This window comes from Carlito syrichta, unplaced genomic scaffold (assembly GCF_000164805.1).
Source record: "Carlito syrichta isolate Samal-C Ts95f unplaced genomic scaffold, Tarsius_syrichta-2.0.1 Scaffold260712, whole genome shotgun sequence".
Lineage (NCBI taxonomy): Eukaryota > Metazoa > Chordata > Mammalia > Primates > Tarsiidae > Carlito > Carlito syrichta.
In genome coordinates, this window is record NW_007204808.1 from 139,471 (window position 1) to 157,917 (window position 18,447).

Consider the following 18,447-nt stretch of genomic DNA (forward strand, 5'->3'; position numbering starts at 1 on the left):
TCAACAAGGGTGCCTGAACAATGCATATTTGTATACCTAACCCTTAACTGTATCCCACAATTTTAAAATAAAAAATATGTTAAAAAAAAAAAAAGCATTGCCAGTACCTTAAGATTGCAAGTTTGGGTTTTGTGTTATCTGACTGGGCCCGTGATTTTCTCCTTGCAAAGTCAAGGAAGGGGTCAGAACAGATGTTTTTCCTGGGGCCTGGAAACATCAGCACTTGTCTCCTCTTTTGAAAGTGAGCAAGTAGCTTGACTTCTGGTTGGGAATGCCAACAGGGACTTCAAGTAGCTAATTAGCTAAGATGTTGAAAGGGTTGCAATGGGTTCTATTTGGCCCTCCTGTTACACACACTAACTTATTCATAGGTACTGTGGAAGCTCCCTGGACATGGAAATCAGCCTTCCTTGAGGGGCTACTGAAGAAAGCAAAAGAAAAATGTCTACCAGCACATATGTATCTTTTTCAAAACAACAATCTATTAGCCTTACTATGCTTATTATGCAAAAATAATTGTCTGGTCAATTATTTATTCCATTTGTAGCTTGTTCTCCATTAATTCCCTCTCTCCACAAAAATCTAAGTTAAGAGCTACTTTGTAGTAGAAGAGTGGCTTCAGTATATTTTAAAAAGTCTATCTTGTTCAGTTAAGTATTGCAATTGTCTTTCCATGATTAATAATTCATTTTTGCCCTTCCTACATTATTCTCCTTATTCTCAGTAAAACAGACATATTTGAAATTCATACTGACTCTTCAATCTTCTTATAGGAAATACTTATTTTAATTTGTGTTACCTCTTTAAAATGCCCTACTTTTAAAACACTACAGATTTTAGAAATGGGGTTAAAAGGGTCATTCCAAAAGCATCCTATTTTATGGTGAACGCTACTAATAAATAGCATACACCTTAAAATAACAGATAAGGCTTCATAATGACAGATGTTTTTAAAAATTAGATAGTTTTAGATTTTGCAAGAGTGATTTGATATAGTTTATAAAAGAAGCATGAAAACAATAAAACTTTAAATCTATTAAAGCAACATCACTCAGTGTGAAAGGGAAAGCAGCAATTATTTTGAATCTGAAACAGTACTTATGCTGTGTTTCCAGGTATAGAAGAAGGAGGAGGAGAAGGAGGAGATGAAGATTAGATTAATTACATAGATTTAAGATTTCAGAAGAGGGTATTTCTGAGGGGGAACTAAAGGAAAATGGGACAGATACCTATTTTCTGGGAGATGTGAATTGTTATGAAGGTAAGAGTAAAGATGGACTTCTAGAAACAGTCAGCCCACACATAATTCAAAATTGGCATTGCTGTCAAATATTACTTTATGTAATTTTTTTAATTACCAGTATTTATAAATAATATGTATTTGGCATGTGTGTGAAAGAGAAAGAGCAGGAAACATTTATTCTTCTTTCTACATGCTATAAATACTGTCTACTAATTGATTCTACTTTACTTTTCAAATAAGACCCCCAAAATTAACAAAATGTTACATATAGCATACTTTGATGGTATTCCAAACTATACAAAATTCAATGAGGTTAAGTTGGCTTAAAAGAACTTAATCCCATTTATAGAAAATGACAAGTAGCACTTAGTTGCAAGGAGTTAAGAGCTGTAGAAACTTCTTTTGAATGTAAACTATCACATCTGCCAAACTGGTAAATTGATTCTTCATATTTTGGAAGAGGGCAAATCCTTTGTCTAGAATCTCAAGATACTAATCAAAATATTTAAAGTCTATACAATGGCATGAATATTCTTGGATTATGTCAATAGACAAACCACAATAATAATACATTTATTTTGCATTTTTCAAGTATGCCTCATCCCAGTCTATTTTCCAAGGATTTAAATCTACTTATTCCAATGTACTAGAGCTTAACTGATTTATTCTTACTGGAGAAAAACACAAAACTTCATGAATTGCTCCTGTCCTTCATATATGTTAAATTAAAAAGAATTAATATGAATAACTTATTCTGTCCTGAATTTATTTTGACTGATCTCTATGGTCCATGAATATTTTAAGATGTCTGTATATGGGATAAAACAGATTTTTTTAGGGTTTTGCATTTTCTTGGACTTTTCCCATCTATGAGGAACACCCTTCCCTAGGCATGCACAAACTCCTGTGAAGGTACAAGTCTCTTCACATGTTGAGATCTATTCCTTACCTTTGTACAGAGTCTTGGGAACTTGGCAGGTGTGTCCACACCCATTAGAACAACATTTCTTCACCCCAGAGCACTCATTGTCAACTTCGCAGCTTTCAACGCAGGCAGCAGCAAATCCACTGGCTTTCTCAGGAGCCGGGCAATCCCCTTGCTTTATCAACAGGATGTATTTGAGGAACTCACAGCTAGTCAAGCATTCATAGTTCTTCTTGGGGAAGAGAGGCTAAGAAAGAGAGGAATTTAAAACGTTTTCCATTGAAGATACATGAAGTCTGATTTCTAAGACATCTGAAAGGAAGTTTAACATTTTTATATCATCAAAATTTCCCTTGAATGTTTTACAAAATAAATGCATTTGTTTTCTTTTCCCCTATCAAAGTGACATTGTGTACTGATTTAACAAAGGATTATGACTCATGAGAAATGATTTTATATTACATGCTACAGACACACATCTTGTATATGCACACATTCACAGATCATTATATTCTATCTCAGTTCAAAGATAGCTGTCAAAAATCTGATTATAAATATTCACGAAACATGTGAAATACAGTTTGAGGGGTTTTTTGAATGCTTAATATTACATATATTTTTATTTTCTAATGTTATTCTTTTTTCGTATTCATAAATACTAATCAAAATAGCAGTTGCTCTATAAAACAATTCTCACAATGGTAACACATTCATTGGTATTATATCACAAAGTTGTTCAAGCCTGTTAATTGAACATACTTCAATAATATCCAGCTTTTAGAGTTAATATGGAATTGACAATTGATTGTGCAGTACAATAATGTGAATCTTCCTTTAAAAATCAGCATGCACCTGTGTGATCTGTGAAATAGATTCTGAAGAGCATCTTGCTGAGGACATTTTGGTTGAGCCCAGAATGAATCAAGCATTAGTGAGAATAGGAAGCCCTTGACTTATTAGCGGGATGTATTATTGAAAAAGCATGAGCAATGTGAAACAATCATTTATCAGATGCCTTTTTTTCCTTAGGAAAAATGGCTCAGGACAGCACTCTGTCATACCTAAGACATGAGTTGCAATCAGAAGATAATGGCTTTTTTCTGCCACTGAATGGAGGAGCTGCTGTAGCTTTGAAAAGCTACCCTACTCAGGCAAAGAAAAGGAAAGGAAATGTCACTTTCTGTGCTTTGACCTTCCTTTTGCCTTATGAAGAGAATGGCCAAGATTTCCCCAACAACCCCATCCTAGACCCAATTCTAACTCTAACCCTCTTTTTGCTTATAGAAGATGGCTGAAAAGATGACCACCGTAATCCTAACTTTTACCCTAAACCTCCTTCTACGTTTATGAGAGATAGTTGCCACAATAATTGCACAAATCCTAAACCTATGTTCACCTGGAACACACCTGCCAAGCCAGGTTAAATTTCCCCACCTTTTTACTGGGAGTGGTCAAGATGTCACGAATAGAATGTAATCAGAAAAGTTTCATGCCGCTGTGGACCTAGGCTTGTAAGAGGTTAGGTGAGGAGGTGGTGCCCGCACATCTTCCTGTGCTAGTTGGTTGTGAGTGATGACACAGCTGCAGGGAATGACAGGGTTACAAGAAAGAAAGAACCCAGAAGTACTTTCTGACCACACAGAGGACAGCACCCTGCCAGGAATGGCTGTCATGAGTTGCTCCATATGTAAAAGGCAAACTTGCATGTGTTTGTCTTGTACATGTCAAGCTCTGTTTGCTATAATGGTTCAGGCTACCTGAACCAATGCAAAGACCATTCAGTGAAGGGCTACCATAGTTTATTGCTGTTGGAAACAAGAGATGAACAAAGAGGGCACTTTCTGTTCATTTGATGTCACAATGGAGTTAGAAATATAATAAATAAATGTGAACTTAATGCCAGCATGCTGTCTGATCCTTCGCGGTGATGACTAACTATGGCTCATTGCTGGCAACACCTGGAAACACCTAAGTAGCACCTGTATAACTTCTGGTAACACTCACCAGCATGCTACCTCCTGCTCTTCACTGATGACTGAATATGGCTCTCTACCATCTGGTGACACCTGGTCATACCTACTACTTCTTTGTAATGCCTGGACAACACCTGGAAAATACCTGGTAAGACCAGCTCATGTGTTGCTGTTGCTTCTCAAGAACAACTGAATACAGCTCCCCTCCACCAGGTAACACCTGGTAGATCTGACAGCATGCTGACTGCTATTCCGCACTAGTAAATGAGCATGACTCTTTACTCAGATGGGTGCCTGCTTGTACTTAGGTAACCTGGCAGAGACAGTGTTAGTGAATGGCTTGAACTACTAACCAGACAGTATTTCAGACAGAGTTAGTGGTATGTTAATTTTTTAAAATATTTTATTTTAAAGATGTGGGGTACAATTCAGGATTAAAGTTTGAAATCTCTCGTGTGAGTTGGGAGGTTGGGTTGGGAAGAATGTCTCTAACTCCAAAAAGACAGTTTGTTCATTAATTTTAACCTGTTATTTCTTATATTGATGATAACTGGAAATGACATTAAAAACTCAAATCATAGCTTCAACAAGGGAATATTCTAGTAATCCTGGGATAACTACAAATAAACATAAATTGTTCCCCATTGTCTCACCTGGTCCTTTTTCCCAATGTTGAATTTAAAAATACATATGAGTTAAGATGGTAAATCTTATGCTATGTGCATTTTACTACAATTTATTTTTAAATGTAAGAAAGAGCTAGGAAATTTTATATACCATGAGGATGTGTGCAGCATCAAATAGTATTGCTTCATAGCCACAATAATTTTTATGATATTGTAAATCTAATGGATATCAAAACATCAATTTTCATTACAAATTAAATGCAATTAAATATATGTTCTTTTCTTAGATTAATTAACAAAAAAGAAAGAGAAGAAACACTAGCTAGAAAGAGTATAGTTTCAAGGTTTGAATTAGAACTGTGCATGCCATATAAAGTTGTTTGTTAATAATTAATTATATATAAAATTTGAAAATAACATGAACTGACTGAACTAAAATAGTTTGAATTTAAGATCTTTACAGGGAAAACTTGGAAAAAAGGCTGTGGTGTCAGGATTGAATTACCACAAATTTACAGCTAGTTAATTAAAAAAAACTTTATAAGGATTTAAAGCATCATCAATTCTCAAGGCTTTTCTCTCTTACTCTATTTCACAGTTCATTTTTCTGTAAGCTGCTAGACGTGTTTTACTTCATTGGCTTTTGAAGTTCTAAATGTAGGTCCAAACCTGAGTTAGTAATCCAAGAAGTATGCTAGCAGATCTGTAACAATTATGTAGTGTTTGCCAACTTTTCTCTTTCAACAAAATGTATACATTATGTGCACTGAAAGAAAATACTTAGTGACCAAAATCACTGGCTGCTGCTTCACAAGCTAAGATTTCCAAGTAGAAATAATTTCATTAAATCTGGCAAGTGTTTACTGCCTGTTAACTTGGAAATCACAGTGACTTCATGGAAATCACTATGCACCATGATACAATGAAATCAACTCAGTTCATACTTCTTCAGAAGTATGAAAACATATTCAAATATATGAAACATATGAAAACAGAACATGAGATGAGAATCAGATAAAGTTTGAGTTCTCTATTCATATGCTATTCTTGTTATTTATTCGTCAACTGCCACACCTTTGAACTATGAGGGGCAGGAAAAGAGAGATGGTGTCCCCTCACCTTCATTACTTACTGAGCTAATGGGGCAGACTTAAAAACAAATAACAAGACAGTCAACTAGAGTAAATATGAAGCATGTGTTCTCAATGACCACAGAAGAAAAATAATCATAACCAAAACAATAATTTAGATCTTCCAGTTGATGTGAGAGTTGTTCTGCATGGATATTCAATTATTTTCCTTTTTGATGAGGATTCAGAAATGATTTCTGTGATTCTTTTGAGGTCATGGAAACTCGTGGTTTCCAGACAGGTACATAATATTGAAATAGTACAGGTAATATTATATGACATGAGGTAATGCACATAAGAAATAAGCACCATTGTGCATAGTTGGTTCACAATATATAAGGGTTAGACCATTTGTGTCTTCTTTTCCTACTGCTACAAGTTTACTGTTTAACATTTCAAAATTCTTCTGTTATTCTGACAAAAATTTTATAAGATACAAAACTAGAATGTAGAGTCTGATTTTTTCTACATTGTGACCAGCCACTAGAGTCCAACCTGCTACTTCCAGATTAAGCATTAAAATCTGCATCGAGGGAATTGTACCCTATTAGAACCGTTAAGAGGGAAATAGTCCAACTTTTTGGGAGTGCTATTTAACTGTTCTATTGCTTATATTTATCAAAGGCAAAGCTTAATACTGTCTATCAATTTTCTTGCATAATTCTCTTGGATTAGGTTGAAAAATATTAATGGGCTGAATGTAAATTAGAGAACATATGGCATGTGTACATAAGGTCTCTCTCCATGTCTTTAATCATAGCTTAATGAGAATTTACTAGTTGAATGGAATAAGGATAAAAATATGTACAGGACATAGAAAATGATGTGTGAATATTGCTACACCAGATATAAAGAAAATATGTAAATTGGCCCCATAATGGCCAGTAGAAAATCCTGTGAACAAAGTTCATTTAGGTGTCATTAAAATAACTTCTGACCATTGAACATGTAAAATGTCGTGTGATATTACAAGTTAATTAGTGGAGACTTGTTAAGAGGTGTGTGAAAATATTAGGAAAGGAATTATTCAAATCAATAATGCCCATCATTTTCATGGTAAGTGAAGACACTTATGTCAACATACATATATGAGCTCAATCTTCTATTTCTTGTTTATACAATTATATCCAGGCAATGAGCACTAGTTGTCAATTGCAAAGTTAACTACAAGTCCTTTTATGAAACTATTCATATGAAAAGTTCACAAATCACACAAATGTCAATCTTTTGAAAGGTCATTGGCTCCAATTTAAAATCTGAAAAAAATATGGTTACTAGGCTCATTATTTTTGTTTATTTTTTCTGTATTTCCTTTCCCCCAAACTAAGAAAGAAGCAATCTTTAAAGGTTGTGCTAAAGCCTCATGAGTGGTTCATAAAAAGAAAATAAAAGATTATGTATTTTTCTAAAGTATTTAGTATCTAGTGGATGTCATTATGCATCCAAAAAAGGGATAAATAAAGCAAAATAGTTTTAAAAGATCTTTGGATTAAGTGAAAAACCATTATATTTTAAGGGATGTAAATATATATTATAATTAATATATTGATATGCAATATTTATTCTCATAAATCGCTCTTACATCTCATCTTCTAAGAGCTAAAATCTAAAGCATATTTTTGGTGACTTTCCTGGGCAACATGTTAAGCTAATTAGGAAAAAAATGAATAGAACTTATTATTTTACCTACCTGTGGTAAGTGGATAAAAACAAAATGAAATACTAAAAATAAAGGTTACATTTTTTGACTGCTTTTCCAAAAAAAGATACTATCTTTGTTTAATTTGGTATAAAATGCAAGATATCGTACCTTAAAATAATTTGTGCAACAATCATAGAATGATGAACATAAAGATATCTAATTCAATATATTACTTTAGTATGTTTAGAATCATGTAAATATGTGGTCTCAACTATGGAGAGAACATTGCATTTGGTATTTGGTTCAATTCGATAGAATTGTATTTTTGCCATTTCTCTAGGATGACAGCAGCCTTTGCAACTAGCCAGGGTATGAGGGCCTCTCTTCCTGCTCCCAGCCAACAACCAGGAATGCAACCTTGAGTATACAATCTGTTGAAATGAATGCTCCATCATTATTGTCATTGTCATCACCATCACCATCATAGCAGTGGCAGTTAAACACCAACAGACGGTGATGCCTGTCACGTCCCTCACGTTATACCAGGTGCTTAACGTGCTCATCTCACTTATTTCTTTCCAGTCCCCCAAACCATTATTATTTTCATTTTACAGATGAAGAACCAAAAGCTCAGGGAGATCATAATGAACTCATAACCACACACAAAAAAATACAAGTCTGGGCAGTATTAGAGCCAATTTTTTCCAAAGGCCCCATTATATCTCAGGGTAAAATAAGAAGATTGGGTTGACCCAGAAGCTCTCAGTTTGCTTCCTTATTAGAATTTCCGGGGGAACTTCTAAAACTGATGTCCTATGTGAACTCCTGACCCGTTACTTCAGTATCCCTGGCATGAATTCAGGGAACCACACTTTGTAAAGCACCACAGGTGATCCCAGTGTCTGGCCAAGACTAGAAAATCCACTGGATGAACAGACCTCTAAGTTTGTGTTTATTTGTAAACTGTCATGAATCTACACGTGCTTAGAAATAACTGGAATATTCAAAACTACGGTCCAACAGTTCATGGGAAGAGATGGTAAGGTGATTCCAAATGACTGAAAGTTTTTCTCCCAAAGCCCAAGGAAATGAACAGACCATGGAATCGATATAACGGGACCATAAAGACAAGGTAGTGAGACAACTAAACGAAATGAAAAGAGATAGGAGGGAGTCTAAAACAAAAATGTAAAATGTAAAAGAAAACAAAAGCAAAGTTAGAAAATAAGCTAAGAATATTATGAAATGGAATAAAGAATAAAATTATAAATCAAAGAGCAGTTTATGTTCCAGAATAATTGAAATGAATAATCAACATGGAATATAGCTTGTGCTATTGAATTCCAAGTGTAAAACTATAATTTTTCAGGCATCCAGGTAAAAAAAAAAAAACAAACAAGTTGTTTCCGAGGGAGAAAATATGACTGCCCTCAAATGTCTCTCTACTAAATTTGATGTGTGAATCCAATAGAGCAGTGTCTATACAATTCTAAGGAAAATAAACTCTCTGTGTCTGTGTATGTGTATGTGTGTACAATGCAATGGCAAAACCTAGTCATTCTACAGATAAACAGAAAACAAAACCATATGGGCCAGTACAATATTCAATAACAGATAAAATAAAGCAATTACATATGAATACTATAAGTACAATATATTATACATAAAAAAGTCTGTCTAATCGAAGTTGCACTTCAGATATAACTGTAGGTTAAATTTTTCATGCACAAACTCAGAGAAAACTCCATCTCTAGACTACTTTTAAAAAACAAAAATATGAATCAAATTTAAAAAACCAATAATAAAGAAACTGGCAAAAATAATTAGTAATCATTTTTTATTCACATAAATATAAAACGAAAATTGAATTAAGTAGAAATGATGATTAAGAAAAATAATCTGATGTCATTAAACTAAACGTTAAAAAATAATATGTTAGAAACATTGGCAGGTGGAAGGAGTGGTGGGGAAAAAATATGTGGGTGACTTATCTTGAACTTAATATTAGGACATCAGTGAATAATAAAACCAATATTAAAAGTAATTATTTCAGCCTCATAATATTTTCATAATCTTTTTTTCCCAAACTGTTGGGGATCTTTTTGTCTTGCTGCATTCAAATAAAAATTAACTTGGGCCAGATGTAGTAGCTCACACCTGTAATCCCAACAATTTGGGAGGGCGAGGCAGGAGTGTCGCTTAAGCCCAGGAGTTCAAGACCAGCCTAGACAACAGAACAAGACCTCATCTCTACAAAAAATGTCAAAACATAAGCCAGTCATGGTGGTGTACACCTGTAGTCCCAACTACTCAGAAGACTAAGGCAGAAGGATCATCTGATGAGGTTGCATTGAGCTGTGATTATGGCACTGCACTCCAGCTTGGGTGACAGAGTGAGACTCTGACTCAAATAATAATGATGATGATGATGATGATGATATTAAACTTTAAGCATTTATTTAAAGCTAGCATGCATAGAGTTTCCAGTTTCCAACCAAGGGCCAGTGGTTTAAGCAGGCTTTAGGAGTCTCTAGTGTGCACTATCTGGCAAATGAGCCACCTGAAACCTAATCCCCACCACTACACAATAGAGCATGCATGCATACCCCCTGAATCTAAAAAAAACAAAAAACTAAAAATTAAACAAAAGAAGAGGAGTCTCAACTCTGAGGTGTTAACTCTTTACCATGCATGGTAAACCATGACTATTTCTAGGTGATAAATCTGGAGTAACAGTTTGGCTTTACTCTTCTATGTAGTTTGTTATATTAATGGACATGCACAGTTTTTATTTGAAAAGCCATTATACTTTTTAAAAATTATGCAAAACTGCCAGGTGTATCTTTCAAAGAAGGCATCTAAATACTACTTATGCAGAAATAAGAAAAATAATTCTCAATTCAAATGTTTCTAATCTATACTTGAAAATTCAATTATAATTTGCTTGGAAAATCAATTATTAATATTAATGTATTAACTGTGACTGAAATTAATTAGGTTCCCTAGCAAATTACAGACATTGGCCATAAACAATATAAAAATAGGTAAAAACAGAAACATGCAATTTAGGGGAGTTACTTTTCTATGAATATATACTCTCTTTTTTCAATTATATTAATCTTTACTTATGTTTATGTTGGCCTTTTTTTCTTGGACTGGTTCTTCTATTTCTTTTGAAGGCAAATGTGTCATCTTGTATTAGCTTATATGTGACTCAGCAGCAATTTAGAATCTGGCTGCAAGATCTTTGGAAATCATTAGACTCAAATAATTTCAGAAATTTTAAAATTCTAGAGAATCAGGGATGGTTAGATCACTGTATATAAACTATCATTTCTTTTGTTTGCCTCCTTCCTGCATTTTGTTAATAAGAATTACCAAGAATGCCACTGAAATGATTAGTCCATTGAAGCCATTTGTATACTGATTTATAATCCATACTGACATTCTAGGCACTAGGAATCTAATGGTGAACAGATGAAACTTTGAAAATGATGCACCACTATGCTTACATGTATATGTTTACTAAGAGATAAGGTAGAGTCCTCAAGGATTACATCTTAATAATAGGATAAATTGGCCTAGACTAAAACCTACTCTAAATTCACCCTGAGAGAGTTTAAGAGAAAGCCTCAAAAAACACAAATTAATCTCAAGTAACTAATTACATGTCAGAATCAAATCTAACATCATTAGGGAAAACACAACAAAATTTAAAATTTTGACAGCCAGCCAAGTCCAGTGTCTCATGCCTGTAATCCCAACATTTTGGGAGGCCGAGGCAAGAGGACTGCCTGAGCCCAGGGATTCAAGACCAGCATGAGCAACTTGGTGAGACCTTATCTCAACAATAATTTTTTTTAAAAATTAGCTGAACATGGTGGTGCACACCTGTGGTTCCAGCTACTTGGAAGGCTGAGTTGGAAGGATCACCTGAGCCCAACAGGTCGAGGCTGTGGTGGCTGTAAGCATGCCACTGCACTCCAGCCTGGGCAACAGAGTGAGACTCAGACTCAAAAAAAATTTTTTTTGACAGTCAATCAAAAATAATCCAGTATGCAAAAAAGCAGGAAAATGTGACATATAATCAAAAGGGGGGAGAAAATAAGCTTAAATAGCACCAGAAATTATAGAGATGATGGAATTAGCAGAAAAGGATATTTAAAAGCCATTTAATGTCCATCTACTCTTTATGCCCAGAAATGTAGAGGAACACATGAACATAGGGAGAAGAGAAAGAGAAAAACACAGAATAGACCTGCATAGAACTTCCAGAAGTAAAAATGAAAAATATGCCAAATGGGATATTTTAAATGTTAGACACTGTACAAGAAAAGATTATTTGAAAGGAACTTGAAGTCATAATGATAATAATTACCAAAATGAAACAAAGAATGGACAATGACAAAAAAGTCATAGACTCATTACCTATGAGATGATATAAAGTGGTCTAATATGTATAATTAGAGTCCCAGAAGGAGAAGAGGAAGAGAATGGGACAGAAAAAAAATAAATATTGACTAATGTATTAAATTTTGTATTAAAATTATATGTTCAGAGTTGGAAGAATCTCAATGACCCCCCAAAGCAGAAAAAAAATAAAGATAACACAATTAAAGCACACCATAATTAAATTGCCTCATATGCCACATACAGAAAGAAAATCTTAAAAGCAGACAGAAAATAAAGATATTTTATATGTGGTAAAACAAAGATAATGTTAGAGATGTTTCAGAAAATATTCAAAAGAGAAGAAAATAAAGCAACATCTTTAAAATATCATTTTTAAAAAGTCAACCTGGAATTTTATACCCTTGAAACATCTTTCAAAAATGAAGATGCTATAAGTCTTTCTGAGATATACAAGAGATGAATTTATAGCCAGAAAACCAACTTTATAAGACATGTTAAAAGTGAAAAGTGATAACAGATGGATATTGAATGAAGAGCTCCCGAAATTATAAGTATGTGAGTTTACTAAAAATTAGTTTTTCATTTTTTATATCTCTGAAAGAAGGCAAGTTTAAAGCAAAAGCAATAAAAAATATAATATGGAGTATATATACAGAAATATATTCTATCATACTAATAATACAAATGATGAGAGAGAAAAAAGAAGTATATTGTTATAATGTTCTCATATTACACATAAAGTCATTCAAGACAAAACATACTCTGATCTAAAAAAAATCCTCAAAAAATATAAAAGGTTTGAAATCCTATAAAATATTTTTCTTACTAAAATGGAACTTAACTAGAAATCAGTAGAAAGATATCTGTAAAATTCCCAAATATGTGCAAAATAAACAATAAAATTCTATGAAATTCAAAGATGAAATCAAAAAATAAATTAGAAAATACTTGAGTAAAAATAAAAACACACTATAACACAAAATGTGGGTTGTAGCTAAAGTAGTTCATAGTACAAAATGTATAGCACAAAGTGCTTATATAAAGAAAGAAAATAGATTTCAAATTAATGATCTACACTCAAAAATAAGAAACTATTTAAAGAGGGACAAAATAAACAAAATAAGCAGAAGTAAGGAAATAATGTACAGAAAGCAATAGCATAGGAAATGACCAAAAATAGAGAGAAAAATAGTAAAACAAAAAGCTATTTTTGAAAGCAATAATAAAAGTGACAAAAGTATATTCATATAAATCAGAAAAATTAGAAAATACACAACTTATCAATGTCAGTATTGCAAAAAGTATTAATCACTACAGACCTAAACAGACATAAAAATGCTAACAGTAAAGGTTAAGTAGGCAGTAGTATGAACAACTCTATTTCTATAAATTTGATAAATTGGATGAAATAGATCACTTCCAAGAAAGACGCAGGCTACTAAAGAAGTACTAGTCAACCTAAATAGTCCTGCATTCACTAAAAAATTGAAATAACATGAAAAGCAGTTCCAATAAACTGACTTTAAGCACATATATGAGTCATGAGGAAACCTCTTCTTCCACTTCCTAGAAAAACAGATGTCAGAAATCTTTCCAAGCCCTGCTCTGAAAGCTCTACCAACACAGATAGAGGACTCTCTTCATTCATTGATTCACTTAACGTGAGCTATCTTTCCACTAAGCACAAGAGACATAAAAACTAAGCTTCACTTCTGCCCTCAAGTTGATACTGCATTTGAGAATAGAGACAAATCAACAATTGTAATTCTGCAACATTAATGATAAAACAGTGGTGTGTGTTTGTTTTCATATAGAAGGAACCATTTTCATCTGCTTATTTTCAATCATTTTCAGCAATTACACATTCTCTCCCTATAGAATATCATTAAAGAAACCACAAAAGACTTCACAGAATTAGTGGGCAACTTCGAGTGCTTAATACAAAGCCTCCGTACTGAAGAAGGACATCCACATACTACTAAAAGGCTAGTCCTTAGTCCAACAGCATCATCATCAATTGAGAGCCTGCTGGAAATACAGACTCTCATGCCCACATCATGCACCTACTGAATCAGAATCTTCATTATAACCAGATTCCCAGGCAACTCATGTACACAATTAAGTCTGAGAAGGGCTGTTCTGGATCATCCTAGATGCTGGAGTTGACATCGTCAGATGCATCAGTTTCTCCATATCTACTCTGAAATTTGCTTCACCCCAGTTCCTTACTAGAGAAATATGGTGTGTACCTCATGTATCTCCAACGTCACATTCCTGACAGCATTCATTTCCCCTTGGTATATAAATGTATTCGTGTCTTCCCAAAGTAAAACACACAAAAATCACTTTCTCAACTGAATTTCCCTGAACCAGTTTATTCTCTCTCTTTCCTATAGAGGCAGTCCTAGAGACTGTTTTTAAACTTACAGAAAGAATTGTATGCATTTGGGCTATATTTCTTCCCTTAGTTTTTTATTCTACAACCAAGAATTATATGTGTTGACTACTATTACTCCATTGAAATCCTCTGACACAGGTTTCTAGTGACGTCTTGACTACAAAATTCAGTGAGCCCCTTTAGCCCACATCTCATTGACCTATCATAGAATTCAAAAGTGTTGACTTTGTCTTTCTCTTTCATAATAAAAATGGCTAATATGTATCTAATGTGTATGTTCAAATACTGGTTAAGTGCTTTACACGCAGTTTTTTAAACTTATATTTTACTTAAATTTGGTGCTTTTGCAATTTTCCTAATATTCCTCTAACTTCTTATGTGCTGACTTGTCTAGCCCCTATTTTCAGGCCACACAGGTATTTAAATCATTCAAAATAACTCTGGTTCCAGTCTCATAAATATTCAGGGATCATCAATTCTCCTACAATTGAGTCTAGAATAATTTGACACTCCCCAATGTTGTATAACAATTCAATGAAAATTGAGTCTTGATGATTAAACATTTTTTTAAAAAAGCTATGTTCCATGGAAGACATGGTCCACCTTAGTCAATAAATTCCTGGACAACCCTAAAAAGTCATTGAACATTCTTGATGCTTTCAATTTCCAGGACTATAGAAACTGATATAATGCAAATAACTCCCACTATATGATAGTTGACAAAGGAAATATAATAATTATAGAAATTCCTAAGAATCCCTCAAAACCTTTTTAATTCCACTACTACCATGCTGTCTTAAGTTGAAAAGAAAACATAGATGAATTCTGCATCTCTCTATCATTGCCAGTGTCACCATCCAGAAATATAAGTAACATTTTTTGTATTATGAACATATAAAAAACTAATGATTATCATTTGTAAAAATAAAAGTATACTATCTATAATGCTAAAAAACTATTTGAAAATTTTCTATGTGCCAGTCACCCAAGCCTCCATCACTATTCACTCCCTCACTCTCAGCTGATTATTCCTGTTTCTCGAGGAAAGTGAAGCATTCAGAAGAGAAGTTCCATAAATACCACTTTCACACCCACTAATGCACCTGCCTCTGGGTCCATGTATTCTTTTGAATCTCATGTCCGTGACATAGGGGTATGGTCCTTGCTCCCATTTCAAACCTTCTTTCACATGTGTGCAATGGTAGATACTGCCTCTTAAGGTGATGAGCTTCAGCAATTCTCCCTCTCTTTCCTCCAATACCTAATAACCCTTCTCTTCTGGATAATTCAATCTGCTTATAATATGTGAATATTTCTTCACCCTAAAACCAATTAAATACCTGATTACCCTGTTTATCTTTAATTATCTTTCCATTATCTCATTTTGTCCCTTCCTTTCATAGCAATGCTCACTGAAATGTTTTTATACTCCCTCTTTCTGTTTCCTCCAACCATTCCTCTTGAACGCATGTCAATTAGGCTTTCTCTTCTGTAACCCCAAAACACTGTTCTTGTCAAAGTCAACAATGACCTTAACATAGCAAAAATCCGATGACCAAATTTCACATCTCAACATTTGCAGCATTTGACAAACTGCTCACCTCTTCCTTTTCAAAAAAACATTCATCATTTGGCTATTGGAACTCCACACTCCCCTGGATTTTGTCCAGCCTTATTGGCCTCTCTTAGTCTCCCATCTTCCCATCCTTCTTATGATGGTGTGATTCAGAGTATAACCCATGGTCCTCTTTTCTTTCTATTACCTAATCAAGCTTTATGACTTTTAAGTAATACTATCTATCACAGATGGCATTTGTACTTTCAGCCTAAAACTCTCCTTAAATTCCAGACTCCTGTGTCTATTTGCCTACAGCACATCCCACGTGGATATCTAATTTGCATCTCAAGCATAGCATGATCAACACCTAATTTCTGATCTATTCTTTTTCCCCAGTCCACCCCCCAAAACAATCTGTGCCTGACACGTATTCCACATCTCGTATATTCCAGCTTTCTTCCTCAGTTGTTAAGGGCAAAAACCCTGGCGTCATCTCTTTCTTCCATTCATCTGTTTCTTACATTCATCCCTGTCTTCCATTCCTCATATCTAACCTGTCCTCAAATTATTTTCTCTTTACCTTCAAAACATATGCTGGCCATTTCTGACCACCTCCACAACAGTCACCGTGGACTGAGCCACCAATATCAAGGGCTCAGACTGTACAAGTAGATGAAAGAGCCCACCAGACACAGTATTGCAAGTGCCAACCTAGGGCTCTCAAAGAACTGACAACTGCCCTTAAGAGAGAACCCAAGAGCCATACTATAATGTTCTTAAGAAACTATTTTAAAATAGAAAATCTTTGTAACACCAATTGAGTCCATCTTTTATATTGGACCCTAATTTAACGAAGCCAGGATAGTTCACAATTAGTGACTAAAATTGATCCTATCTATGACTCCTATGACGTGGCACTCAAAGCTAGCTTTATTTTATTAAGGCTCTAGTATATGCCCATCTCTCAAGAAAGAAAAGACATGTATTTGTTCAAAAACAAAGGCTATCTCCATTTGTCCCTTCATGAAGATATTTTAATTGGGTAAACTATTGTTCTGATATACTAAATCAAAACATTACTAACTGGTGCTTTTAACGTGCACGCACACACACATCTGAGGCATATCATGTTCATGTTCTCGTAAGCTTCTTTCAGCACCTTCAACTATTTTACAGACTTTTTTAGACAGGTGAGGACTCTGTTCCAATTTCTAAAAGGAGGCTTTTTAAAATTAACACTCCAGACACAAAACCAAGTTGTGGAGCAGTGAAGAGATTAAAAGTTTTTAGTGCAAGAAATCTGCACATAGGAAAGTGATGCATTTTAGCCCTTTTCTTTTCTGAGGTCTATTTTTCACTAGTGTTGGAATATTCCTTTTGTGGCTACCTGAAGGGATAATGTGCCTTGTCTTTCTTCTCTTCTTTGAAATGCCATTAATTATTATTTGGATCAGCTAAAACTTCCTTCTCATTTAAGGATAAGCCTGTCCAAAGCAGGAGTGACTGAGCCAACAACTTTGCATTAGACACAGGTTCTTCTTTTATTTCCTGATTAGGAAAGTAAAATATCATCCTCTTCTCTGTATGCCAAGGCATAGATAGGTTTAGGAGAGAAAGTCTGGAATAGAATATAGTAGAAAAGAGCTGAGCATGATGGCTCATGCCTGTGATTCCAACATTTTGGGAGGCTGAGGCAAGAGGGTTGCTTGAGCTCAGGAGTTCGAGACTCCTAGGCAACATAGCAAGACCTCATCTCTACAAAAATAATAAAATAAAATAAAATGAAAATAGTGTAAGCAGATGTTGCACCACCTGAATTTTAGATATTATACTTCCATTAACTAGCCATGTGTTTGGACAAATCTCTTTTCTCTTTGTGTATCAGTCTCAGTTTCCTTGTCCATAAAGCTTACCTAATGAAATTCAGGTCTAATTTATTCCAAGGAATTTATGGAAATCAAATCTAATAAGCTTTAAAACTATTTCAATAAGCAAAAATTACAAATAAGTGACTCAACAATTATATGTGTAGTAGAGTGAAAACTTCCTTTTCCTTCTCATTTCCAGGCTGATAAAGACTGCATATCTCAGGATGCATGTTGATCCAAAACAACTTTTTTTTTTTTTTTTCAATCGAAGTCTCACTCTGCCGCCCAGGCTGGAGTGCAGTGGCACACTCACAGCCACTGCAACCTCGACCTGCTGGGTTCAGGTGATCCTTTTACCTCAGCCTTCCAAGTAATTGGAACTACAGACACACGCTACCATGCCCAGCTTATTTTTTGATTTACTGTAGAGACAAGGTCTTGCCAAGTTGCTCGGGCTGTTCTCGAACTCCCAGACTCAGGCAATTCTCTGGCCTCAGCCTCCCAAAGTGCTGGGATTACAGACTGAGTCACTACTCCCAGCCCAAAACAACTTTTACTTTTATCCTTGATTGATCCCTGAAGCAGATGAGGTTTCAGCTTTCCATGACCCCAATCCATATTTCATACTTCAGACATTGACATCCAGTGAGTTCCTACTTAGGGTTTAGATG

General features: G+C 34.5%; 1 protein-coding gene across 1 annotated transcript in view; it reads right to left on the reverse strand.

Moving 5' to 3' along the window:
• Positions 1-18,447, reverse strand: part of ANOS1 (anosmin 1) — a 122,836-nt gene that overhangs the window by 59,073 nt on the left and 45,316 nt on the right. Inside the window, exon 3 of the mRNA XM_021709613.1 lies at positions 2,193-2,415. Within this exon, the coding sequence (XP_021565288.1) occupies positions 2,193-2,415 (223 nt within the window). The remainder of the gene's footprint in view (positions 1-2,192; positions 2,416-18,447) is intronic.